Consider the following 27,955-nt stretch of genomic DNA (forward strand, 5'->3'; position numbering starts at 1 on the left):
TTTCAAATATTGAGACCAAAATGAAAACATGATAGTGTATTCTCATCAAGTATGTTCAGTGTTGAATAGGGGAGAAGTTATATCCCTCCTGTCTGCCATAATTTCACACACTGATAATGCTTGTCTATACTTTATTGTTTATTTCTACAGTTTATTATTTTATCTATGGGACAATGTGATTGGTAATCTCAAACTGCAAAATGTTACATGGTTAGCTCTTAATTGAGCACATTGGTGAGAACAGAAGAACAACAGTGAATACCAAGAGAGGCAATGCAAATATCCTTTTTATTTGGCAATATAATTAAATCACACAGCACTTATAATCACATGGAAGGAAACTCACCCACTTATAATCAGTCACATGTTCTGGCCCAATATCATCACTGAACAACCAAAGAAACAGAAAACAGCAAAATCCCAGGGCAGAACTGAAACTTGGGGCTCATATTTCCTCTCCAGTCTCCTACATCACTCTGCCATTGATCACTGGCAGTCAAGCCTCACCAAATAGGAAAGCTCCTAGTCACTGTTATCAACGCCACAACGATCCTGGTTACTGTTACTGATTCAACAATGGCAAACAAACACTCACTATTAAATATTTTCTAGTTTAATCTTTAAACAAAAAGTTAGTGGAGTATGTGAACTGTTTTCATGGCAGCTGTTTTCTTAGTTTCTTTTTCATTTTATTTTACCATTTGTGAAGCACCTATAATTAATAATGTAGTTATGTGGTTAACAAGTACACACAGGTTCTGTTGTGAGAATCAATGTCAGTTTTAAAAAACTTAGTAGTACATCTCATATCCTGCAAACATCTAAAGAGAAAAAACTAACAGATTGTGCAATATTTCCAGAAGGCAAAGTAAATAACCACAAAAAAGTAAAGGATGATCTTATGTTTGAACTGTTTCTGGGCTTTGTTTGATGGTATTTTATGGGGAGTGGAGAGGTTTGTTTAAATATTTTATTTTTATTTCCGCCTGCCATTCCTGTAGCAAACTCATTTGGAAGTTCAGCCTGTTTGACTTCTAAACACTGCTGTGGAAAATGTAATTACCACTCAGTTATTTTAATTTTTAAGGAGAAATTTCTAAATATCTATCTAGAAAATTATCTGAGGTGAGAAAAGAATATAAAATTCAAAACTTATCAATCTGAAGTATCATTAACATTTAATATGCTATGAACCAGAGCGAGATTAAAACTATTGGGAAAATAATGTTTATTAGGTAACTTGATCATACTACCTTTGACCTTGTTTTCATGTTAAAGCATTAAATTCAGAAGGATACCACTCGAAACATTAGAGATTGTACTTGAAAAAGGAATACAATGATAACGAGTTATTTGGTAGTTCTTGAATTGGGCTTTGTGTTCAAACAGGCATGTGTCTCATAAATGTGTATAACTCTATAGGAAATAATAAACATCTCTCACATTATTTTAATTTTTAAAAACTCCACAACTCACTTAAAAATCAACTAAATACATGCATTTATTTTCATATAATGAGAGGCCAAGTTGAGGCTCTCAGGAAGCAGGGTCTAATGTCTCAGGGTAAAGGCAATGGGGAGAGAGGGTAGGAAGGCAGCATGTGGGGAAAAGTGTCACAAACTCTAAGCACGGGGAGCAATGTCCCCAGCCAATAAGAACTGATTCGGCTGCACTCTTGCCTCATGAATAAACCAGGGGAGGGAAACTCTAAGTAGAACCAAATTTGCAGTTATTATGGTCTTGAAAACCATGAGCCATTGTGCAGTTGATGCCAAACAGAGGTAGAGGCACCTGTTCTAACCAAAGATATTTTCACTGGTTCATTTTTGTATACCTAACTCTGGTTTTCTGATATCCATTTCTTCCTCCTTCAGGATGTCCACTTCCTTTTCCAGAACTTGAGTAGTCACCCACTTATCTTTCTGTTATACTCATTCCTCTAACTTTAACTTCCTCTGCCAACTTGGGAGTTAAACTCTTCATTCCAGCCCAGACCCACCCTTTGAAACAGAAGCTCAATGCTCAAGTCTTATCTCAGGCCCACTAATCCCCAGGTTTAGAGCAGATCATTTAATACTATGTTAAGAGCATATGCTCCTTCCATCTCTTGGGGGAGTAGTTTCAAAAACACTGTCTTAGCAGATTCTCACTGGTTCATGTCGGAAGCTGGATTTGTATAAACAAGACTTCAGCACTCATCACAGATCAGAATATACATAAATATGCTTAGAATATGTATCAGAATATACATAAATATGGAAAATGACCATTATATTGTATATTTATATAACTTCACTATTAAATGATATGCCCTAGAATTATTTAACTTCAGTTGATCTCTGGAATTCAGCAAACTAATACCATTCAGAATTCCCCAACTTTGATAAAGAAACATAATTTCACATTCTACTATTGTAGTGTTGGATAGACACTGCTAAATTTGGTCAATAATTATCTGGGTTTCAATAGAGATTTGCATCAAAATTTCTCCGTAAGAAGTTTCTTTCCAGTCATTGTTCTCCCTACTCCAAGATAAAAAAAATAAAGTGATTTTTAGTTATTGAGAAGAGAGATTCAAATTTGGAATTACTAGACTTCATTATCAACCAGGTGCTGAGCTGAAAAGAAAAATTATTTTACGGTATGATGCTACTGGTCCACATAAGCAATTTGTGTTAATCTCTTTTGAATAGCAATTTCTCTTTCATGCTAGCATTCAAGTTTTGTCTCTCTTTTCTCTCTGTAGAGAGGTCCACTCATTCACTCTTACATATTCCTCGGTAGTACAGGCTGCCCCCTTAAGCATCACTTGTCTTCTACAGCATATACAAAATACTCGTTTTTTCCTATAATCACATTTTGTATAAGAAAATTTAACTTTTGAAACCTATTCATATAGAATAAAATAAGGCTCACTGATAAAGAAAATTATTTCATTGTATTAACCTTAGATTCTGCATCCATGGAAAACTGAAAGCTCTATGATTTATATATTGTCTGACACGACTGTGGGATGATTGTTTTGTTGGGTTACAATATTGTTAATGTGGAGTCTATATTAGAACCCTAGAATCCATGCAACATTTGTCATAGACATGAGTAACATTTTTTCAAGCAGTAGAAGAAATTTAAAAAATTAAATTCTCATGTGGACTATTTGACTAATACAGACTCTTGACAGGTCATTGACATGGCCCAACCAGTTTTATATATATAAATAAAAAGTCTCATTTACTTGGCTTTATTTGAGAATATGTTTACACTGATTAATTTTTGATACATAACGCTATATGCATTCAACACTATACACATTCAAAGTCCTATACTGTAAAGGCTGAAAGTGACAGCAGACTTTGTAACCCAAAAAATAAAATAAAAATTATAGTCTTTAAGCTTAAGATTGATTATACAAATATACTGGTCATTCTTTTCTAAGGTACTACTGTGCATGGAGCATACCAGGGATATAATCTGTGGGATCTATTAATGACAATGTGTTGCATTTGTGTTGGTTTATCTGGACAAGTACTTTTCTAACATATTAGAAATTCTCTGTGGGATTTAAGACTTGAGTATCAGACCAGAGTAGTAAAAATTTACTAACAAGGTATTCTATAGGGAATAACAGAATACAGCCATGATAGGAAAGTTAAAATTCCAAACAAGTGGGAAGGAGTCAAAGTAAAGTAAAAATAAGTAAATAAAGGCTTATGTTTTAAAAAGACTTTAACTAGAAATCTTATAAGGATTAAGATTACTTTGCCCAGAGAAAAAATCTAAGTTTCAAGTGCACAAGGTTTATTTTTCAGTAAAAACAAAATCCATTTTTTTCATGAAATTTTCTCTATCTGTACCTACATTTTAAAAATTCTTTGATAAAAAATACTTCTACAGAAGTAACACTAGATATTGTCCAAATTATCTCTGATATTTTACTGTTAACAGCCTTCAAGGCATGGCCCACAATACATACATATCTTTTGTGGTACAAATATATTCAATATTACCTGTGTGACTAGCCAACTTCTAATGAAATCTTTTCTATCCTGTTTTTGCCATAATCAGGAATATGCCCTGATCCAAAGTTTTAAGTTAAGAATTCAAAGCAGGAGAAATAAAAATATTACTGGTCATTTATCACCTATTGAGGATGTGTTACTACAATCTTCCTAGAAAAATTTAGTCTTAAAAACAAAAATAAATCAGTTTAAATGCACTTCTGTATTTCTCTGGATGATCTTACTTTTAACGTTCAATGTCTATGGGAACAGAGTTATTAAGGTTTTTATTTTATGTTAACCTGGATTGGCACCTGGAAGTAAAATTAGACCAACTTTATTCCACTTCTTTTTATACTTCATTGCATAGCTTGGGTGAAAAAGTGAGAGTCAGTCACTCAGTCGTGTCCAACACTTTGTGATCCCATGGATTATAGACCACCAGGCTCCTCTGTCCATCGGATTCTCCAGGCAAAAGTACTGGATTTGGCAGCTATTCCCTTCTCCAGGGGGTCTTCCTGACCTAGGGGTGGAATCCAGGTATTCTGCATTGCAGGCAGATTCTTTACCATCTTAGCCACCAGGGAAGCCTGTAACTTGGGTAAAATATGGTAAATATTTCTTTTTAAGAACCATAATTCAGGAGATTAGCCATTCTCTAATTGAATTTCTAAAAACCATTGAAAAATTATCCCCATACAGATATTCATATGTTATATATAAATATATTGGCTTTATTAAGATTTCTAATTTTACTTAATGTATTTATTCAATCTTCATATATGTATGGGGGATATGGTGTGTATCAGTAGACACTGAGTAGGAAAAGAGATTAGGACATAGCCTCTGCCTCCAGAACATAAAAATCCTCTAAGGTAGAGAGAAATGAGTAAACAGGCATTGGGCAAGAGAGGAAATTAGCTTTAGAACTACAGAGAGCATACACTTTAGGGCAATCAGGGAAGAATTTCTGAAGAAGATGGCATCTAAACTGTGTCTGAAGGATGGAGATGCCAGTTATTTTTCAGGCAAAGGGATGGTGATGGAGGAGGGTAGATAGAGAACTCTTGAATAAGACAGTAACATGAATAACAATACAGAGTCAAAAAGGTCATGGCACACTTAGAATGGAGCACAGATTTCCAAGAAAGACTGTGTCAAGAAATGCATGAAGGACCTTAAATGTTACACTTAGAAGTTTGTATTTTATCTTTACAGTAAAGAGAGCCATTGAAATATTTTAAGCAGAACAGTAACAAGATTCTTTCACATCTTAATTTCATTTTAATAGCAGATAGAAGAGGTTGGAGGGGTGCTAGACTGAAGTTTGGGAAAACAGACTATTTTTTTTACTTCCTTAAAATTACTTATGATCACTACTCTATTGTACTCTGAATCTAGAGTCTACATAAATCTGTCTTAAGCACATACACATTTTCTTACTCTTAAATTACCTCTGGCCAACTTACAAGAATGACCTAAAACAACAATACACTTTCAGATGCTGTGAACTAAAGTCAGCAATTTCAGCTTTAATTTTACCTCTAAATTTAGATCACAATGCAATTATGTTTCACTATCAGATAAGAATTGTGTCATAATGACTATGATACTAATAATTAATGGATAAAGCCTAGGCATTTGTGAATGACTTGTTTCATATAGCAAATAAATTCAAAGTTAATGACTAATAAATAACATCACTGCCATTCATAGTCTACTTCTTGAGTAGAGAAAAAAGGTGGACTGGGGAGGAGCTACAGCTGTCAGTTTTTTAATTTTGAATAACCTGAGACCTCTCTTTTTTATGTGCTATATTAGTGGGAGTAAGTTGGGTTTATAATCATATTTGGGGGAAGTTGGAGATTAACTGAATTTAAATATTTCAATAATATTAACAATGTACTGAGAGCAGATTATTTGACAATCACACTACTGAATGAGCTTGTCCCTATTGCACACATCATTAGAGAAGAGGGATTAAACAGTTTGCCCAATGTCACCCAGCTAGGAAGGTAAAGAGTGGAGATGAGGTCTCAAAACCACTCAGTTTGCCTCCAGAAGCCACACTCTCAAAACTCTAATCTAAACAGAAAGAAAGCTAAATCAAACAAGCACTTACTTCAAAGAAGGCTTAAAACCATAATGAATAAGTTACAGGCCTCAATCCCAGGCTGCTCCACTAGCCCTGCCAAGAGAGCACATATCTAACTTTAATTTATGAAATGTTTAAAAGATGTCTCTCTCTGTGTTGGCGATTCTTACACGTACTGGGCCATTTCTTTAACTGATGGCATTTTTTAAATAAATTAGGAGGTCTGTGTATAGAATCAGGCAATTTTCTGTAGAACTCATAATTTCTGTTTTGAATAAAAAGTAAATAAGAATCATTTAAAAACCTTTTTTCTTAATTGGGCCTCTAGTAAAAGTTATTGATTACTATTAATTCAAGCCTGTATAAATTTTTCTAGATCAATGTATAATTTTGAATCTTAGAATTTTTAAGATCTTAGAAATCATGAGACAATACTTCCATGACAAAAGTGAACCCCAGAAAAGGTAAATGAATTGTCAGGGTCACACACAAGTGACAGACTTCAACTTAGATTGAAAATATAGTTGGAGCTATCTAAATCAAGGGGATATTTAGAAAAATAAAAAAGAGGGAAAGATACGAGTATAGGCCATTTGCACATAGACATCTATAATCACTGGGTTAAAAATCTAGGCAGAGTGTGAAAAATACTAGCTATTTTTCCTCTTCTACTCCATTATATAACTGTCTTATTTAACAGATACCACAAAAGTAATATCAAAATATTCATTATTTTATCATTGGAAATAAACTTGTCCTTTGATGTCTTGCTGTATTAATTTGAAGTATGCTTCTCAAGAGTATACCTACTTTAATTTCCTCTAGTGATTTATTATTCAAAGGATATAAAGAACTAAGAACTAGGGTTTTAAAACATATATTATGTGCAGAAGCACTTTTTGAATTCCATTAATAAGAGGAAGATATTGCTCAATTTCAAAAATATCATTAATATGAAAATTACAAATTTTTAATAATTTCATTATTAAATTAGAGGTCACCAGAAAATCATAATAAATAGAAGCATGCTACAGTGCTCACAAAAGTAAAGTAGTGGAGCTCCCTCTATTGAATTATGGTTGAGAAAATGCATCTTGTATTTAAAATCATAATTTTACCTTCAAAACAACTCTATTATAATATTGTAAAACTTTTCCCTTTCTAAGCTCTACTTTTCAAATTATAGAAGCACATATGCAACATCAATTTCTAAGAATAGTATTATAAATTGCTTATGTCTTTATAATTTTACAGTGTTATTTTTCTTTAACGATTTTTGTTTGCAGGAAATTACATTTTAAGGTTGCAATTTTCAATTTGTGTTTTTCTTTTGTTTTCCTTGAGTTTGTAAAACTGAAAAGTTACTTGACAGATACTGGGACTATGATATGTCCTAATAAGAATAGGAATTCCAATTTTGTTATGGAAACTCAAAAATGTACTTTAATGGAACTAAATATATCTTCCAGCCAGTAAAGTGAGGTATTTCACAGATTTTTCTGTTACAAATAAACTGACACTTATTATAATATTATGAATACTGAAAAACGTGATTCATAATGATTATTATTGGTTGAGAGTCCACTTTGTGCTAGGCACTGAGTCATGCACTATGCATTCATTACCTTCTTGAATATTCACATCAAGTGAACTTGATAGTATTGTAATCCTCGTTTAACAAACGAGAATATAAAGGCAAGAGACAGTAATCAAACTATTGTTCTGACCCAGAGCCCAAGTTCTTGAGCTCTTGTGCAATGGAATATATGCTATGTACTGACAGTCTGTGAAATCTGTAAGCAGTGACAGTCTACAAAAATTAAGCAATTATTTTTTAATACCACTGAGGTATAACCACAGTGTACACACACACACACACAAAATCACTACTCAGGTAACTCAAATCCTTTTTAGTTCAATATTGAGGATCATTTCTAGAAAATGATAACCTCCAAACCATACCTGGAAACTCTACTCTTTTTACTGTTTTATCATTTATTTTAGAAAGAAGACATACTTATCAGCAAAGAGAAAAACAGCTGAGTTGATGCAGGTTTTGTTTTAATAAACATATTTATTTGCCATTCCAGTATGATAAGAAAAGCAGTTTTATCATATACTAATCAGTCAATTCTAAAGGAAATTTTCTATTTGAGAATTAAATTATGATACACTGGAGTTGGGCTTCATAAAAGATTAATCCAACAGGGTAAATCCAAATATATATTATATTTTACTCTTAGATTTGATATCAAAAGCATTATTCATTATTCATATTTTGCTCATCTCTGCAAAAATATAAAACCTATGCCTTATGACCAACATAAACATTTTTCTTAGAAAGTGTCATACCTATCACCAGGTAAAGAAAAATGCCTACAGAATGAAGGCCACAAGTTTGGATATTTAAAAGTAAATGCTAGGCAGAAATTACTTTATTCATAAAATTACAGTATGTACATACAGTAAATCCATTATGAGCGCTTGTTGCCTTTTAAAAATATATCTTCAGCATATACTTGTTGGAAACTTCATGTATATATTTTATGGTTTCTCCACATAAAAGTGATTGTAAAATTATACTTTACTCATTTCCATAATCGGGCCAAAAATTACAGGGTGAAACATATGTAATAGCACTGATATTTTTTATAAACTTATGGAAGATGGTATTTTTATCAGCTCAAAAAAAATTTTGACAATTCTGTTAAAACAAACTTGGAAGAACTGTTCAAAATATGATTTACTTAAAAATGAGGTCTATTCAGTAAAACTTATTAAATAGGGTTTAGAAAATGGTGTTAGTGAGATCAGCCACAAATGTGTATTGCATCCACAATGAACTAACATGAATACCTGGAAACCACTTGTGTAATGTAAAGCATTATCAACTACTCTTAAGGTTCACATCTTGCTCCCTCCTAATCCACTGCTTCAGTTAATCTCATCCCACAGAGTATGAGTCTTCTAAAATGGAAACAAATATGGCTTATGATTATATGGTTTATGTTCTAAAAGTTACCCATCTTATGTGGAAATAGCAATGATAATAATTCATAATAAATGCACTTCTTTCCTGCATTTGTGGCTCCAGGGTCATGACTGCGCATGCACACACCCTCCTGTATATTGGGGCTTCCCCGGTGGCTCAGTGGTAAAGAATCAACCTTCCAATGCAGGAAACACGGGTTCAGTCCCTGGGTGGGGAAGGTCTTCTGGAGAAGGAAATGGCACCCCACTCCAGCATTCTTGTCTGGGAAAGCCCATGGACAGAGGAGCCTGCCAGGCTACATTTCATGGGGTCGTTAAAAGAGCTGGCCACAACTTAGCGACTGAACAACAACTCCTGCATATTCAAGTTAGACATCAAGCTGTCTAGAGTTTTCCCTTACATAAAGATGTGTGCCAATTATTCCTGTAATTCTCACTTCTCCCACAAGCTCTAAATAAATAAGAATTAACATATTATCCTGGTTTTTTAAAAGTTATAGTAATAGTAGAGGAGAAGTATGGGAAAGGTGCATCTGCATATACCTTTGTTGCAATTAAAGATATGTCCCTGCGTGCTAAGTCGCTTCAGTCATGTCCGACTCTTCATAACACTATGGACCATAGCCCTCTAGGCTCCTCTGTCCATGGGATTCTCCACACAAGAATACTGGAGTGAGTTGCCATGTCCTTCTCCAGGGGACCTTCCCATCTCAGGGATCAAACCAAGGTCTTCTGAGGCTCCTGCATTGGGTTCTTTACTGCTGAGCTGTAAAGGCAGATTCTTTACTGCGGAGCTGCTGAGGAAACTTCTCAAAGATACATATTTCATTTTTAAATACAGATATAATTGACATACATTTGTTTTAGGTGTACAACATAATGATTTTATAGATGTATATATTGCAAAAACCATCAACCACAATAAGTTTAGTTAACCATCATCTCCATACATAGTTAGAATTATTTTCTGTGATGAAAACTTTTAAGATCTACTTCCTTAGCAACTTTTAAGTATATAATTCAGTATATGTTCTTTGAACTGTAATTATTAATAGAATCTCTTTCTAAATGTAAAATACATATATTCTTTGACTCAACGATTTCACTTCTAAGATATTTTCCTGCCAACATAATTGATCTTATGAACAAGAACCAGTATTAAAATGTTCACCACCATATTGTCTGTAATAAAGATTAGGGGAAAATCGACATTTCCAAGAACTGGGGAAATGGTTAAATATGGTATGCATAATAAATTCCAATACACCATGTGAAAAAATGAGGTAGAGATGTGCTGATAATTAGATATTCTCTTATTCTCCAAAATGTGCTTCTAAATGAAAAAGTACAAAATGGTATGTAGAGTAGGTTCCCCCTAGGTATTTTTATTTTATTTAAAAAAATTTTTTTTCTCCTACGTATTTTTAAAGTGGAGAAAGTATACATGCAAATATGTGTTAGTATACAAGAATTTGAATAAAATCAAAGAGATCCTCTGCTGAACCCCATAACTGGTAAGTAAATTAGGGAAATTACAAAAAAGAATCTGAACAACGTCAAGGAATTCCTGGTTACCTCTAGGAGTGAGAACCATATTCCTTCTCCTTAGTGTATTCACTCATCTCATTCCTTCAGTTCATATCTTCTGCTTAATTATCTCTCAACTTTAGATATCACTTCCTGAAAGAACCTTTCTGATTTGTTTTCCTAATCTCCAGACCAAATTTGGTCACACTGATGTAAAATGTTCTTTATGCATCCTTGTAGTACTTAGCAAAAGTTCTATCCAATAATTATATAATTAGCTGAGTTATGTCAGTTTCCCAGAGAGAACATAATTTCTTGACATGAAGGACTTGGCTATTTAGTAGCTAGTTTATTACTGTATCCCCAGCACCAAGCTCAATCCTTTGCACATACTGAACACAATTTGAATGCTATTATATATGCTGAATGGTTAATTGACAAGAGTTTTAATTAATTTTGGCTTGGTTATACTTAGGCAAGTAGCTAAGTACTTTTAAGGTTCTTCATAGCTCTAAAACCTTGAACCTATGGGTCTAAACATACATCAAACTAAAAACATCGTTTTCCCCAAAAATGGTGGTAAAGTTTCTTTCAAATTTTACTTTTCTTTACCTGTATCTTCCTCTATCTTAGCTGTCAACAGAAGAACTGAAGAAGACGGAGGTCTCAGACACCTTCTCAGTTTCCCAGTAACCCCTCTTCTACCACATTTTAGCTTCTGATCATGAATTGCATGCCTTTAACCCTTCAGTCTCTCTCTCCGCATACACATACACACACACATACACAGATTAAACTTGCCATGATTTTATTCCAGGGGAAAATTTTGAACAGTGGGCAACAGTATTCTTACTGGACACTGCTCTACAATATGTGAGCCGCTATAATATTTTGTGCCTAATAATCTGGAAAAGAAGGGTGTAAACTGTGGATGTGGAGTTAAGGATCTGTAGGAAGGACCCCTGCTACTGCCACACCCCTCACTACTATTGTGAGAGGCAGACTGATTGCAAAAATAATACTAACCCTCTCTCCTGGTCTTTATCAACCCCTTTAGCAAAGTGATTTTAGCTCCTTCCATTCAATAAATGGAGATGATTTCCCCACCCTTGAATTTGAGCTGGGCTTGAAATTTGTCTTTACAAACAGAATGTGGCAGAATGGTTTTCCAGAAGACTTGCACACTTCTGCCTTCTCTCAGAATCCGGCTTCCATCAAGAGAACTAGCCTATGGAAGCCAATCAGAAAATGAAAGACTATGGAAAAGAATTAATTTTTCCTGAACAACAACCAGTTAAATCTCAAATGCAAAGCTACATAGTCTGACCCACAGCAGACTACAGTAGAATGATATGGAACTAAAACCAGAAAAGCACCCAAATGCCCAGTCTAAATTGCCAAACTGAAAAATAACGAACTACATAAGGCAGTTGCTGTTTTAAACCATTATATTTTGGAGTACTTTATTATGTGGCATAGTTAACTGACACACTGTGGTTCAAAATTTTAATAAGAGTAGCAAGACTTCTTTTTGTTTTTTGCTTGATTTGGAGCTAGAAAACCAGAAACCTCTCAACTATTAGGGAAAGTACTTAAGAATATGCTGATAAGAGTTTTAGCCACAGTGTCCAATGCCCTCTCCCTTCAATCTATCCTATTAATAAGGACAAATCTATGCACCCTTTAACTGTGTGCTTAGATAATACCCTCTCACATTTCCCACCTCCATTTGCTTTTGGAGTTTTCTGTATATCTGAGACCCTCAGAGACAGATGAACCAAACAACCTGTGAGTGACCAATCAGGAATAGTCAGTCTTGACACCGACTGTCCTGGCCATGTTATTGGCTGTTGCAAGTCAGGTCACCATATCTAGCTGATGGAACTGTAGCTCACATGTACAAAAAGGCTCGAAACTCTCCTTCAACTGGATAGATATCCTTGGTAATTTATTATTAGATCGAAATTGACAGTGGAGCTACTGAGAAACTTTACAGAACAGAATGAGAATTGTGCAGCTGGCTAAGAAAGGATTTCAGAATCAAACTGAAATAGGCCTTCCCTAGATAACTCCATGGCTAAGTATAGCTCTCAGGTGAATTTCAAACACCACTACTCTCTTGGCATCTCAGGTCAATTTGATTTCCACTCCAGTCCATGGAATCCTTAATGTTTCACACATACTACAATATTCAGGGGTTCCAGCCATAACCTTATATCTCTGTCGAACTTGACATTAAAGAAACATATAACCCCTTACTGATATTTCACTGTAGCTGATACTTAAAATAAAAAGGTTAGAAATAAGCAGTGTGTCAGGATGAGGAATGCCTTAACTGTAGTATTCTAACTTAAGTATTCTAAGAAAGACACATAGACAGTCAAGTCAATAATTATTGTGACCATATAATTTGCCATCCAAACTGCGTTTCTGAGAGTGAAAGGGTGCCATTAATAATTGAATAAACCAGGCATAAACCAGGAGTGTCTTGGATCTACCATGACGTATGGGTCACGGAGTGACAGAGAACAGAGTTTTAGGGAGGAAAAAGGCAGGGAAGCAAGCCAGAGAAACTGGACAGCTGTCTAATTTCTGATTAGACTTTTCTCCCATAATTTCATTATATTGCAATACTATGAATTTTTATGGAGAAGGAAATGGCAACCCACTCTAGTACTCTTGCCTGGAGAATCCCATGGACAGAGGAGCCTGGTAGGCTACAGTCCAAGGTCACAAAGAGTAGGACAGGACTGAGTGACTTCACTTTCACTTTCACTTTCATGAATTCTTAGAAGGTCAGACATAGTCATGTTCACTGAAGTACCTCAACTCAAAGTTGAATTATGTAATCCTTTGATTAGAAATTTTTGGATTTTGCACAACTCTGATTGCCCCTTGAATAGAATAGATAATTGAGAACTGACTGGATAAATAAAAGAGGAAGCACTAAAAGCTAATTTCATTCTTGGAACATACACTACAATAATGGGATCTGATAATAGGTTACCATAAAACAATTACTGAATACTACAGCACATTTGGAACTAGTCCTAGCTGAAATATATATGGTATTCTGTCTAATATGTTTGGGGGAGAGAACATAAATTTTGTTATTTAAACAGAGAAATTAGCTGGATGAAAATATCAGTAACTATAAATATATGATATTTTGTACACTATAGGGATACTTGTAATAACTGTAGGATTTAACCTTATCAAAAGCCGATAATATCCTTTTTTTAAGATATATTTTAGTCTTGGCTTTGTTCTCCACAGGAAAAGGAAACTTCTGCCCTAATAAAAAAGTAATGAGAAATATAAATTGACATTTTTCCTGTCTTTTTCAATCTGTATTGAAAATCAAAAGGAGCTGATATCCAAAAGTAATAATCAAATAAACATTAATTCATCACTTAACCACTCCCAAGAAAATTTTCTTTAGTATTTCAATAAGTTAGCTCAATTCTTAATATGCTACATAAAATCATGTGTGAGAAATAAAATGGGCCTTTGTGAAAATCTAACAATTAAGAATAAAATTAACACTTTGAGGGAAATTAAAGTTTCTGTGTATACACACAGGCTGAGTTACTCTTTTATCATAGCTACACCTATGTTGCTCTCCAGTATATTTGGGATACACATTGCATGTGTCTACTTGAGTGAATTGTTCCAGAGAGCTAGAACTCTTTGATGACGTTTTATGTGAAATAGATGACTAGAACAAAAAGAGGTGTGTTTGGGAATATAAAACAAGGTAATTATAAAGCATTTAAAATATTATATGACAAAAAGCTGCCATCTTACAGTAAATAATGCTGACAACTTAGTGCTTGGTTTTACAAAGGCCTATATTTAGTGTCATGAAAACTTGAGTGCAAAAAGGGGAAAAAAACAAAACATTTTTGCCTGTTTTTAATAAAAAGGTCAAAGTGATAATTAAGTGTAATAAATTTAAAAGTGTTACTCTATTAAGGATGTAATAAAAGTCTTAATATAGCATGTTTTACTTGAAAGATTCAAAATGCTGAGCAAGGGAGTTACTAATCTCACCAAAATCAGAATGATACACTACACAGGGAGATAATTTTACAGATGGGAAATAAAAAGGAGTAGAAAAATAACTTCCTCAAGGTTACAAAATTCTTATGCAGCATAGCTACAAACTGAACACATGAGTACTAATACCAATATAAAGAATTTTTTGTTAACTTTTAGGAGTCTCGAAGTAGGTTTTTGTTGATTTTTTTTCTTTTTAATAAGTCAACAATAGAGAAGCATTTCTTCTAAATTTCTATTTTTAAAGACAAGCTGGTTTAGACTTTCTAAAAAGTCAGAAAAAGTTTAGAATCTAGTCATAAAAATATTTTGGATTTCTACAGATTTCAAAAGTGACACAAAAGCATTATTATATTCTATTTCCTTCTGTATTGTACATACAACTATGAAGCAAATCAAGTTTGTTTAGGAGCATTTTTAATGTGTACATATAAGACTTTGAATGTATTAGCATAAACCATGACCTACATTTTATTCTAGGAACTATATATGAAGTTTAACTACAGCCAGTCTTCCAGAAGGGATGGGCTGCAGTAAAGGGTTTCTCTGTTTTTTGGTTGTTTTTTTTTTTTTTTTTTACAACCCAAAGCCTTTTCTGACTGTTGGGATCCCTTTTACCAGGAGAATGGAAGACTAATTCTATTATACAATTTTTAATAGTCTGATTCAGGCCCAGAGGAGTAAGCACAAGATACGAGTTTAAAAAGAAGGAGAAAAGACGGGAAACTAGCAAATGGGAGCCACTCACATTCTTCTAGTAATAGAATTTATAGGAATTGTGTCTGTCCAGACTGTCTGAAAGCATTAGAAAAACACAATTGGAAAATGACTCTGCCTTGCCTAAATGAGCTTTTTACTCCAGGTCATTAGGAACAGAGTTTTGAGCGGGCAGAGCTCTCAGCAGAGCCTCAGTCCACCCTTTCCCTCATATATGCGGATACTGAAGCCCAAGGATGGTGAAATGACTTGCTCAAGTGCCTGAAGGTAAATGGTCCTGAAACAAACCTAGAAAAGCAGTTTACTGTAAATAGTGCCCTATTAAATTATAAATTGCTATTGGATTAAGTAAATCATCAAGGAAACAGCAATATTATTGGCTTCTAAGCAGTTTGCAGTTTTGAAATTATAAATTTTAATAGTCCCACATGAGGTAGTCTGGAAGGACATTATTTGATGTTTTTCCCAAGGCCTCTTGAGATAAACAGATGCATTCCGAACATAGTATTTCACTGGGGGGTGGGGGGGTGGGCAGTTTCAAGGGTGCTTGTGTTTTGGAATGAACCTTATATCAGTGAGCAATTCAGAAACATTGCAGAGAGGAGTGCGCACAGATGACCCAAGAGAAGAGATAGTTAATTACAGGACCCCACCTTCCTGTAAATAACCAAGGAAAGCCCTTTTAAAAGCAATACAAAATGTCACCACAGGCTGACGCTCTTTCTACGAGAATAATGAGATTCTTGCTCCCTCAGATGCTGAACACATACTTCATCGCCTTTATCGCCGAATTCATTTTCCGTGGTTCATAGATAATCCTCCCTCTCCCTTCAAAACAGACTACATACCATGCCTACAATATATTGATTTCAATGCTATATAGTGACTATAGACGGGAAGACCTGCAGGGGCAGTTTCACAAACTCTAGGTTTCTAAACACTCTGTCAAAACGGCTCCGGAAATGAAGGGCTGCACGCGGGGCAGTTAGTCCCTTCGCCTAAGCCAGCTGCTGGCACTGCATCCCCACTGGGCTCGGCCGTGCTGAGGGATCCGAAGGAGGCGCACTTGCCGTCCAAGACTTGCGTCCAGAATCTGGACATGGCGGTTTTAGTGTCATAATCCTTTCTTTCAAAACACACATGCCGTACGGAGAATCTGGAGCATATGTCAGCCGGGTAAATTCAAGGAAAGCACCGATCTGAGCATCCGAGCTTTCCGACCCGCACATCAGTGGCGGGTAGGCAGCGGTAACGGAGCCCTCCGGGGCTGGCTGGAACCGCGCAGCCGGGTGTCGGAGAGAAACGCGAGCTTGCTGAGCCAAAAGAGTCGCCCCAAGATCCGAAAGAGGAACCTCTCCCTTTATAGCAATTACAAGTGCGGAAAAACCTGTCCTCCGAGGTGGCCCAACTGAAAATAAATTCCAGCACTGAAAAGGAAACTGGGCGTGTGCATGCGGTCCGGGGGTGGGGGTGGGGGGGTGTAGGTGAGATTACATTCTCAAGGTGGCGAGGGGGTTAAAACCAACTGTAGGCGTGTGGATCTTTGCATTTTACAAACTACAGCAGCCTCACACTCCCTCCTCTCCCCTCGGCTCCCGAGTGAGTGCCCTTCCTTCCCACACCGGACACTGGGATCTGGAAAAAGTGAGATCTGTACAGTGCCTGACCCAAGGGGGTCTCCCCATCCTCCCTCTCGGGTGTTCTCGCCCCACCGCACCAGCTTTCAATCCGGTTCAACTCTGGCTTCACACTCGCAGCCCCGGAACCGGCGATCTGTCACAGACCCCTCTTTCTCTTCCTCAGCAGGTGAGCTCATTGCTTCAAATAGAAACGTAACTTTAAAAGAGACCCGATCTGGGGAGGGCACCCACCTCCCGCGTGCCACCATCACTAACACACACAGCGGCGGCAGTTCACCAACACCAGGGATCTTCAGGCTCTAACCCCCAGCCTCACTCTTCCCCCCTTTCCTGGGAGAGATCCAGAGGCTTTCAAACCTCTGCTTTGACCTGAGCTTGCCAACAACTCAAGGTATGTGCAGAAATAAAAGATGCGAAAAGCAAGTGAGTTTTCCTTTGATAAAAACTAAAGCAAGGAGCAAGAGGACAAACAGAAGCCAGAATAACAGGAAGTAGGAGTTTTATCTTCAACTGTCTAGGAGGGGCTACAGATCAAAACTTCAAAGGGAGAAAAGAATGTCCCCCCAAATCCTCAAGTCAAGGGAAAAATTAACCTGCTGCTCTGTCAAGCGACTGCGAGCACGCGGAACGCCCTGGGAGGATCAACTCCTGTCAGCCACCCAGCGGGTCTCGAGGATGACAGCGCCAGGGGACGTCCCCAAGGGTGAGGAAAGGGATTCCCAGGCGAGATATATTAGTTGTTGGTTGGTTTTTTTTTCCCCCCCTTATGAGTCTCAGTACAGAACTGAAAACTGAGGTCGGATCACGGGTCCTGACCAATCCTCAGCCCCCTCACTAAGGGCGCGCAGACCTGGCTGCGGACTCCAGTCCAGGCTGCGTCCTTTGCCCGCCGTCACCCCCACCCTCACAACCCACCCAGACAATGGACGAAGGGGCTTCCAAGCCGCGGCCGGAGCTTTTCAGCGGTTCCAAAGAGGAAAGCCCTCCCTTCCTTTCTTCACCTCTCACCCAGGGGAAGTCACCAGGGGATTTATCATGAAAAAGCGCGAGTTACTGCCTCTGAGAGCTAGGCGAAAGGAAAACTGCCCAGAGCGCAGTGACGTGGACTTTGATACCCGAGGGGTTGTCAGAGGGCGAGAGCTCGCCACCCAGGCGGGAGCCGCGTGGGGGAAGGGGGGAGAGCCAGACGAATCTTGCCTGCGGGCCCCCTGAAGCCCCGACCCCGGCCGCACCCAAACTTCCTGGAGATTTATCCAGTGCCCCCAGTCGCTGCCCCAACTTGAGCCAAGCGATCGGACTCAAACGTGCGGCACAGGTGAGGGAAGCCAGGGCCAGCTCCGTGCCCGCACCGCCGGTCCCTTACCTCCCGCATCCGCCTGGGCGCGCCGCCCAGCGGGGTGGGGGGCCCGAGGCCCGGGCCCGGGACCTAGGAAGCTGCCCCCCGGTCCAGGCCGCCCTGGGGCTGCTCCGAGGCCCCTGCTCTTACCTGGCCTAAGGACAGCAGCGGAGATCAAGAGGCAGAAGACCAGACGGCAGGAGGGGGCCGCCTTCGAAGCCATATTCCTCCTCCTCGGGGACCACCGACAGAGTCCGCGCCGCAGGAGGGGGCGTCGTCCCCGGCCCCGCGCGCTCGCGCTCCGGACGCTGGGGGCAGAGGCTTCTCCCCGACACACCGCCCTCTGGGCTGTGGCGCTGCACCTTCCCGTCTCCGCCGCCCGCAACTTTCCACCACGCAGTGGCCCAAGTCCTCCCGCCTCCCCTTCCACACCCGCCCTCGGCCCCTTTGGCTGCTCCTCCCGGGGCCGGCGACCCTCTCTTCCCGGGAGACACTTGAGTAATTCGGAAAGGTATACGTGGTTCTTTTTAGCGGGTCTGTTGTTTTCCTTCTCTTGGGATAATAATAATGGTAGTGGCAGTGTGCATAAAAAGCCCGGTGTTAGGAAAGAACTGCCGGGGGTGGCAGCCGAGGGGCGACAGGTCCAGGCGGTCTCCTCAGGTGGCGGCGGCGGCGGCGGCGGCGAAAGCAGCGGCGCCAGCGGCGGTCTCTGGGCTGCTCTGAGTGGAGGGACTGGAAGGCGTGTGTAAGCTGCCGCTCTCCTCCTCCCTCCGCCCTCCCTCTCTCCTCGCTGCTCCCCGCTTCGCAGGAGGTACGGCCAAGCGCAGGTGGTAGGAGCGGGATCCGCAGCCTAGAGGCGCTGCAGGACCAAGTCCCAGGCTGAGGCGGGATCTGGAACTCCGCTGGGAAGTCGCGCGCGCCGCGTCCTGGAGCCCCAGGTGGGCGGGGCATCTGAGTGGCTCCGCCCCGGGGCCACGCCCGCCAATAGGAAGCGGACCCAGAAGCAGCCGGCTCCCGGCAGGGCCTCCAAGACCGCCACTTGCAGTGTCGTTACCAGAGCTGCGTTCAGACCTATCTCACTTCTCACTGCCCACGCAGCTTCGCCGCGGTTCAGATTGCACCCTGTTTGCCCCCAGACGCCCGTTCACTGACTCACTCCTCGGGGACTTTTCGGCCGTGATATCGCAGCCTGCTTCTTCTGTAAAAGGAATAGTAGGGCAGGGAGGTGGGGGAACGGACCTCGCCAGGGGCTCTCACTTTGGGTCCAAATTGGGGGGAGGGGAGCAGAAGAGGGAGGGAGGGGCTGGAGGAGGTGGCTAGGGTGGGAACTTGCCTCCCAGAAGTTAAAATGGACAGCGACTGATTGGCGGGGTGGGGGGAGCAGCTCATTAGGCTGAGTCCTCCTTCTACCCGCCCCCCTCCCCACCCACGGGCCCTTCTCGCACACACCTTTTGCAGGCAGATCACTTGGGTTGATTGCCCAGTTGCAAATAGAAAATATTTACTCTTTTCCGGGGGAAATTAAATCAGGAATTTCTAGATCCATACTTCGTCACACAGATTTTCCCCAATGTCTGCAAAAGCCAGAGCGTGTGTCTTTTTTATTTTGAATTAAGCGGCGGCTTTAAGTTACAAACAGAAATCTTCAAGTTACTCTAACAGCCAAGCTTCTTTTCCGTTTCAGAAAAGCCAGGCATGCCGGCAGATGGACAGGCTTCTCCGGCAATTTCTAAAGATTAAACCACCTCCCAGGCGGAACATTAGGAAGCTGTGTTGCTTTCAGATCAGACAGAGAGCATGAAGGAATATTTTCCTCTAGAACACCTGGGTGGAGCTGTCGAAGCCCTTAGTGACTCTAAATCCGGGATGTGGGATCACAACTCTCATCCACGAAGCATAATAAAATCTTGGTCCCAGAACCACTTCGCCAAGGCATTGAATAGCCTTCCGTGCATCACAGGGTCACCCCTGTGTGAGGCTAGTCTGCAGAAGAGAATGTCAACTAGCAATCATCACATACTGCGCTTTCATCAGAAGGCTTGAGTCACCAGCTAGATGGGGATGAGCGGAGTTGGTGGCAGGAGAAATAATAAAACAAGAGGGAGCACGGTCGCGTGTGCACACACAAGTCTTTGAATTCTTTTTCTTTTCATGCTGAAATCTCTAAGCTCCGTCTTCCGCTGTGATTTTTATGATAAAGGCTGCCAGTCTTGTGTTCCTGGTTCTTCTTACATTACACTCACAGTATTCTAGAGTTCTTATATTTTTTTCTCTCTAAATAAGTAGTTTCTCCCTCTTGGTTTTAACATGAACATTTCATTTTCATCTATGGACCTACAAGAAGGCAAATGCTATGAGGCAAACACCTTTTAATTCAGTATTCCTTTTATTCAGTATTTATTAACTCAGTATGAGTTAAGTTTGACTGCATTGCTAGCATTCCGATGGGATCCTGTAGAAATCCTTTAGGGAACTGTTTCCCTTTTAACAGCAGTTCTAAGTAGCTTTACAGGGACAAATCATCTTAACTATATATTTAACCTGGACCCCTCTCCCCCTCAACTCTCTCTATCTGATCCCCTTTATTTTGGGATGAGAGTTAATATAGCATAATTGTTAAAAAGTGGATCTGCAAAAGGCAGAGTGTTTGATTTGGGTTTTGACATTTATCAGCTGCATGATCTTGATGAACTCAACCTCTCTAAGCCTCAGTTTCCTTACTTGTAAAGAGTGGCAACAATAGTGCCAGCCTTGTGAGATTGCTCTCATGATTAAAGGAAATCACACAAATAGTTGGCTAGGCACAGTAGCAGGAGCTTGGGTTTTAGGGAGCAATAAGAGTCTAGTTAAAACTCCTGTTCTGCACAAGTGAGTGACCTTGAGCAAAAGTCAGTCTCATCATCAAAGTGTGATGACACATCAGAGGGCCACCTTCAAAGATGTGCAGCTAAGTTGGATCAGAATACATCCTATAAACTGAGCATGCCATACATACGTACAGTTAGGACAAGTATGATTGTATGTAGTGCTCAGTTGCTCTAGTATTCCTTTTAGAGAGGAATTTGTCCTATCCTAGGAAAATACCTTAGCATGCCACTTGGAGCAGTAACTCCAAAAGTTATTAGTCATCTATAGCTAAGGTCTCTAAAGTGATGGTGAAACTACTCTATATTAAATCACATGAGAAAAGCAAAATGAGAAATTACAAAATAATAAAAATAAGAATTTGGTAGGGGAGTGAAGACAGCGATGATGAGAAAAGAAGGCACCAAAAAAAAAAAAAAAAAAGAAGAAGGGACAATGACTAAGCCACACAATTCTAAACTGAGGTGGTGGAAGACCTTTAAGTATATTATAAATAACATTAATAGCAGTTATTGAACACTTACTTTTTGTTAGGGTATTCTAAACAATTTTTATGAATTAGCAGAATAATCCCCCCTCAAAAAACCCTATGAAGGAGGTGCTAATATTGTCTTCATTTTACTCATGAAGAAACTGAAGCCCAGAGACCTGAAGAAGCTTTCCCGAGGTCACACAATCATCCATGATTCACAGTAGTGGTAATGCCACAATTCTACTCAAGGCATTTTGATGTTAGAGCTTCATTTCTATTTACTTGCTTATCACTATCCGCTTCATTTATCAGAAATGTGTAACAATATATTTGACTGTTTTTTGCTTGTGGGGTGGTGGTGTTGATTAAATATAAACTCCTTTATAGTCCCAAAGCTTTAATAAAGCCTCCTACCCTCAAATACATTTTCCTTGAAGAAATTAGTAAAGCAGTGCACCCTATCTGCATATGAGCAAGGTATAGTGCATATGAGATGACAATACTATTTCTAGTAGTTTAGCATAAGTAAGAGCTCAGAATTGAAAATAAGCTTGAAATATAAGTTCCACAAAACAATGTAGTAGAGTATTTGTCGTTCACAATCTAAAGAATGGAGAGATGGAACCACTTTACCTAGTTCTAAACAGAAAGACCTTTTCCAGAGCATCTGGATCACAGTTGCTTTTGTTACAACCTAGAAAACAGTATTCCAATGATATTTACCAGTTTAGTCATGCATCACAGCATCATAATGGGTACTTCTTATTGCAGGAAATAAAATGAATAATGTTCAGCCAGAGAAAAACATATTTCTTGTTACCTGAAACATGAGAAGCATTTTGCATCTTCAGTATAAAAGAATCCATCATCAGTCAGGACAGTAAGCTGAAAGCAGTAACAGTACAGTAGACAATATTTCAGCTTAGAATCTGTTGAGATCAGTTCTCAGGATCCCAGAGGCTCAGGTCAGGAACCTTTGCCCCATCTGTACTAACCCATCAGTATGTGACAACACAGCTAGGTGGGGCATGTGAGCATTTAAAAAGTTGAAGTGATTTTTTCTTTGATCAATGTAAACAATTTCCCACTGGAGATGAAATTTCCCAAAGATAGTTTTGGAGGCTGGGGATGATTGTTACTTACCACCTTTGTTACAGTGTTTTGTGTGCCTTCCTAGCTTAACAAACGATGTATGATGTATGCAACTCAAGAACATACAACAAATCTGACTCACTTTGTCCTCACCCCCACCTCCCAAACAATGAGTACTCATTTCTGGCCAATACTTTGCAAATACATAGACTACTCCCTAAGTACGTAAGTATGAAGGATACGTAATGTGAAAGAGTTCTTTATAGAACAGCAACCCTGAAACAAACTTAATGGGAAGAGTGAAAAACAGAGATGAAAAGTGTTTCCACTGTGTCTTCAATGATTGGACTAATATGTTCTGGTACCAATTCCATCGTGTGGGGTTTTTTTCACATACCACCAAGGAATTCTTGGACCCTAGCTAAATGTTCTACAATTCAACTTAATTCTGACAGTATCAGCCTGGTTATAGTCTTAACCAGACAGAAGAGATGCCTAAGGCAAGTTGTGTGGGAAGGAGAGCAGAGCTTCCTTGCTCTCTGAGCAGGCCTCTCTCCCCCAAATATCCACCTGTTTACCAACCCAGAAGCTCTTGGATCCCAGTTCTTTTAAGTTTTTATGGAAGCTTCATTGCATAAGCACCGTTCATTACATTCTTGGCCATTGGTGGTTGAACTCACTCTCAAGTCCCACGCCCCACCCAGGAGGTCCAGAGGTGGGACTAAAGGTCTCACACTTTAATCACAGAATCAGATCTCTTGGCAACCAGGAACCATCCTTAGGTGACCTAGGGCTTTCCAAAATCACCTCATTAACATAGCAAAAGATCCCCTTTCCCGCTCCTTATTTAGGAAATCCCAAGAGTTTTAGGAGCTGTGTGCCAGGAGTCAAGACCAAATATTATATTTCTTAGTATCACATACAATATTACATCTAGGCAGACTAAGCTTTAGGAAAGGCAAAAAGAATGAGTCAAGTCCTAGTCACCATAGTGAAAACCTTGAAATATAAGCTGAGAAACTTAATCTACAGGAAGAAGAGTGTGGAAAAAATTATTTGTCATCAGTGAGAAGAAAACAGAAAGAGCCATGCTGAGAACAGAATCCTGACTAGTAAAGTTCTCCAGTGAGCAGCAGGGAATGCATTGCCTAATGCATTGATGAGAGAGATTGAAATAGATTAGACTGAAATGCTAAGTGGTATATATATTAAGTCTAGAAAGAAATAATTATTTTAAAGAAGCATAGGGTTTACACAGATATAAGACAAAGCTCTGTTTCATTTCTGGACCCTAAAGCTTTTTAAGTCAATGATGCTTAAAATGACTCTAGACATAGACTGGGCAACAGAAGGGTATCTTTCCTTCTATAAAATTTTTTCTTGAATTTTATTGTTTAATTTTGATTAATAGTAACATAAGTCATCACTTGAATACAATTTTGCAACTCACATCTTCAATAACATTAGTTAATAAAGCTGTATCACTGGAGCTCAGGAGGGCAAAAACTTTCAAAGTCTATGGTAAACACTGAGTTCTTATTTCAGACTGTGGATCACTCAGTGTCTGGGTACAAAAAGAAATTCACAGCTTTTTCAATCAAAGCAGAAATCCACTTAGTCATTTCCTTCCTGTCTCCTACATGAGAAATGGAGAAAGAATCTAGTAAGCTCTCTGACTATGAAATATATACTGTTAACTATAAAACAGATGCCAAAACTCTTAGTGTATTGAATGCTCATAATTTATTAGTGATTTCACTAGGTGCATAAAATTTACTCAAAAATTATAACAGTCTGAGTTCATCCTATAGGTTGAGAGTTTCTCTTCCAAGATCTTTATATGTTTTCAACTTTTAACTGAAATATACCATTCTTTCAGTTTTGGGTAATTAGAATGTGACTAAGAGTGTAATTAGTCAAATTTTTGATACCTCAAAAGAAGTTTCAGCCTGATTACCTCTCCAAAAATTCTCCAAACTTTTCTCTACTTGCTCTGTCATATGTCTGCTGTGCTGTCCCTCAGTCATGTCTGGCTCTTTGCGGCCCCATGGACTGTACCCTGCCAGTCCTCTTCTGCCCATCAAAGTTTCCAGGCAAGAATACTGGAGTGGATTGCCATTTTCTACTTGAAGCATATGTCTGCTAGCCACTGTGATTTATTATAGTTTCATTCAGAAATTCTGAAGAGAACAAATAATGACTATAGAAATTGGAAATAATGTATCTTTGATTTTCTAAAACAAATCATCATGGATTTAATGGACTTCTGGAAAACTGAATTAAATAAATATTAATTAGGCCTAGGTTATCTATACCATTTTTCCTTAAAATAATTAAGATACTTGAGTTTACAGAAAAGCATTAAGAAGAAATTCTTGCATAAATGTATTATCCCTAAGGAGTGATTTTTTTTTTAGGAGGGATATTAATTAGCAAAAAAAGATTAATAATACTGAATAATGTCTCATTGATTATGTAACATATGAATCTTATCATTTTAATGTTTCTTAGGGACTTACAAGCAATTGAGATGAAGAGTTTTCATTCTTTATTTAAATACAAACTTTTTTCTTTTCTAATGTAGGCTTACTCTTAAGTCCAATTTCCTATTTCCCCATTTGATCCATTCAAACCACCTACCATATTCCCACAATGGGACCTTTGCACTTGCTATTTCTTATCCTTGATACTCTTTAACCCAGTTTTTAATGTAGCTTACTCCGTCATCTTTTTCAAGGTATTTGCTCGAATGTTACTGTCTCATTGAAGCTTTCCATGAGCAACTGTTTAAAATTTCAGCCCCCAGCTCCAATACTCCTTATCTTCCTTTCATGTTTCATTTTTTTCTCTATCAACTCTATCACCATATAACATGATAGCTTGAAAGCTCAATGAGGGCAGAAATGTGTGTGTGTTTTATTTTCTGGTATATGGCTAGAATAGACAGGCACGTAGGAGGCACACAATACTACTTGACTGAGTACATCAAGTCACGAATAGTTGATGAACAATAAATTACTGTGAAAGGTAATTAACAAACTGAAACCAGTGGGACTGCTTTTACTGAAGTTTGAAAAAGCAGCCTGAAGTTTCATTTCCCCCTTTACTTCAAAGCTTTTCAGCATAGTTAGGAAACCCACCAGGCCAGTGTAACTGTATCATAAGACAGGTGAGGTAGCTGAGGTCCCAGAATCCAGAAGACTTTATCAAAATTTACACAGATATGGGTAAATACCACTCTTGCTTAAATGCAAAAGGACCACTTTCTGGCAGAGTAAATACACAAGATCCTCTGTAACTCTTAAGTCAAATAAACCAATATAAAAAAATATTTGGATGCTATCAGGTCTTATTAGTCAATTTTAAATGCAGGGTATTTAACCAATTTTTTTTGGAACAGACATTCGGAGTAATGTTCTGTACAACATTTCACTAAGACATGATTATGGATGCAGTATCAATATTGCAAAGTCTAGAGGTGGCTCAGTAGTCAAGAGTTTAAGCCTCAATGTTCTTTATACTCTGTTCTTTACAGGGTACATTTGACAAAATTATAATTCAGAGCAATGTATTCCACAAACATAGATGATTCATAACCTATTCAGCTAACAGTGCTATAGGACAAATATTTAATTTAATTTAATGCCCAGCATTTTAACATTACAGGGAGGTGTTTAATGTGCTTACTTTTCTTTGTAAGGGCAAGAAATCCACTTAATAATTGTACCTCTAGGTGAAAGCTTAAGAGAAAGCACAATACATTTTAAAACAGCTCTATAAGCTAGTGCACAAGAAGATTTATAAACATGTATGTGCTTTCACTGAAGTCACCAGAATATGTGATGTGTGTGTGAGCTGGCAGGGAAGTATCAATAGATGAAATGATTTTTAGCCATGGCTTCCAGTTTTGAAATTCTGTTAAAACTAGTTAATTGATACATCTCTTAAGGAAAATGATTTATCTTTTTAGAAAACTGACATCCAAGTTACAGAGTGAAGCATACTGTCCAAGAGCAGTTAACACATCAAGGCAGGAGATAATGCCCAAAGAATGTAACTCTGGACCATTTTTCCCAGTGAGTGCTAAGTCACCTAAGTGTGTGACTCTTTGGAACCTTATGGACTGTAGCCCACCAGGCTTCTCTGTCCATGGGGATTCTCCAGGCAAGAGGGACATTTCAAAAGAGAGCAAGGTCCATGGTTATTTCTCAGATTTTCTCAAGACTGAGACAAATCTTGAGCTTCAGATTAAATGATCTCTAGATTCAACACTTAAAGGCAAAGAGACATCAAATAGCAGCTTGAGAGTGTGAATGGAAGGGGAATCATAGTCATCTAGCCTTGCTGAGAAGGTAATAGCCTTAATTACTCAGGTTTTTCTCCCACAGCAGCAACTGAGTCATCTTGTATTCTCACTTCTGCTCTCCTCATGTCTTCAACTTCTGGGATCTTCCCAGAAAGTCTAAGTAAAACTCCCAAATTACTCTATCTTGAGGTGATTTTTCACCATCCGCTCAAATTCCTGCCATGAAATTTAAGATGTGAAGCTTCTTTTTCTAGCAGTGATATGTCTTTCCAGTTCTAAAATGATCAGCATTCCCTTCTCTTGTCTTTTTCTCCCAACTGAGTGCCTTGTCTTTGGCCAGTTCTGTGAAAGCTCAGCTTCAAATACTAAAGTCATGACAATTTATGAAAGAAGGAAGAAATGTACTATGGTCTGGCTATCAGTGAAAGAAAGAGATATTTAAAGAGAGGTGAGTCATAGGTCAGGAAAACACACAATTAAATAAGAATTATCTTAGAATATAGGCCAAAAAAGGGAATTTAGTTCTTGGTATTTCCCCTTCCCCTTTCCTTCTGCTTTTTATTTATGTATTTGAGCTACAGAGACATTGTTTTGATAATGCCAGTCAGCCAGCAAGAGTTTGTCATCACGTTGGGAAATTTTTACTAAAGTTTTTGTAATGGTCAGGATACTTTCAACTGAAAAATGACAAAAACATGGTCCAAAGAGTATAACTGAGAAAAAAATGAAGAGGAGGAGGAGGTGACTTACTGGTTTAAATGACTGGGAATCCCCAAAGTATGTATATGTTTAGGCATATCAGGATCAAAGCATTTGAACAAAGTTGTCAAGTCTCTTTGTTCTTTTTTCCATATTTC

General features: G+C 38.5%; 1 protein-coding gene across 2 annotated transcripts in view; it reads right to left on the bottom strand.

The window, feature by feature from the left end:
• The window catches only part of ALCAM (activated leukocyte cell adhesion molecule), a 212,635-nt gene extending 193,458 nt beyond the window's left edge, over positions 1-19,177 (bottom strand). The window contains exon 1 of one of the 2 annotated variants that reach the window (XM_065913576.1): positions 18,514-19,177. In XM_065913576.1, the coding sequence (XP_065769648.1) occupies positions 18,514-18,586 (73 nt within the window). In that variant the 5' untranslated portion in view covers positions 18,587-19,177. The remainder of the gene's footprint in view (positions 1-18,513) is intronic. The other variant, XM_065913575.1, reaches the window with a different exon arrangement.
• Between the last annotated feature and the right edge of the window lie 8,778 nt (positions 19,178-27,955).

Source organism: Muntiacus reevesi, chromosome 21, assembly GCF_963930625.1.
Source record: "Muntiacus reevesi chromosome 21, mMunRee1.1, whole genome shotgun sequence".
Classification (NCBI taxonomy): domain Eukaryota; kingdom Metazoa; phylum Chordata; class Mammalia; order Artiodactyla; family Cervidae; genus Muntiacus; species Muntiacus reevesi.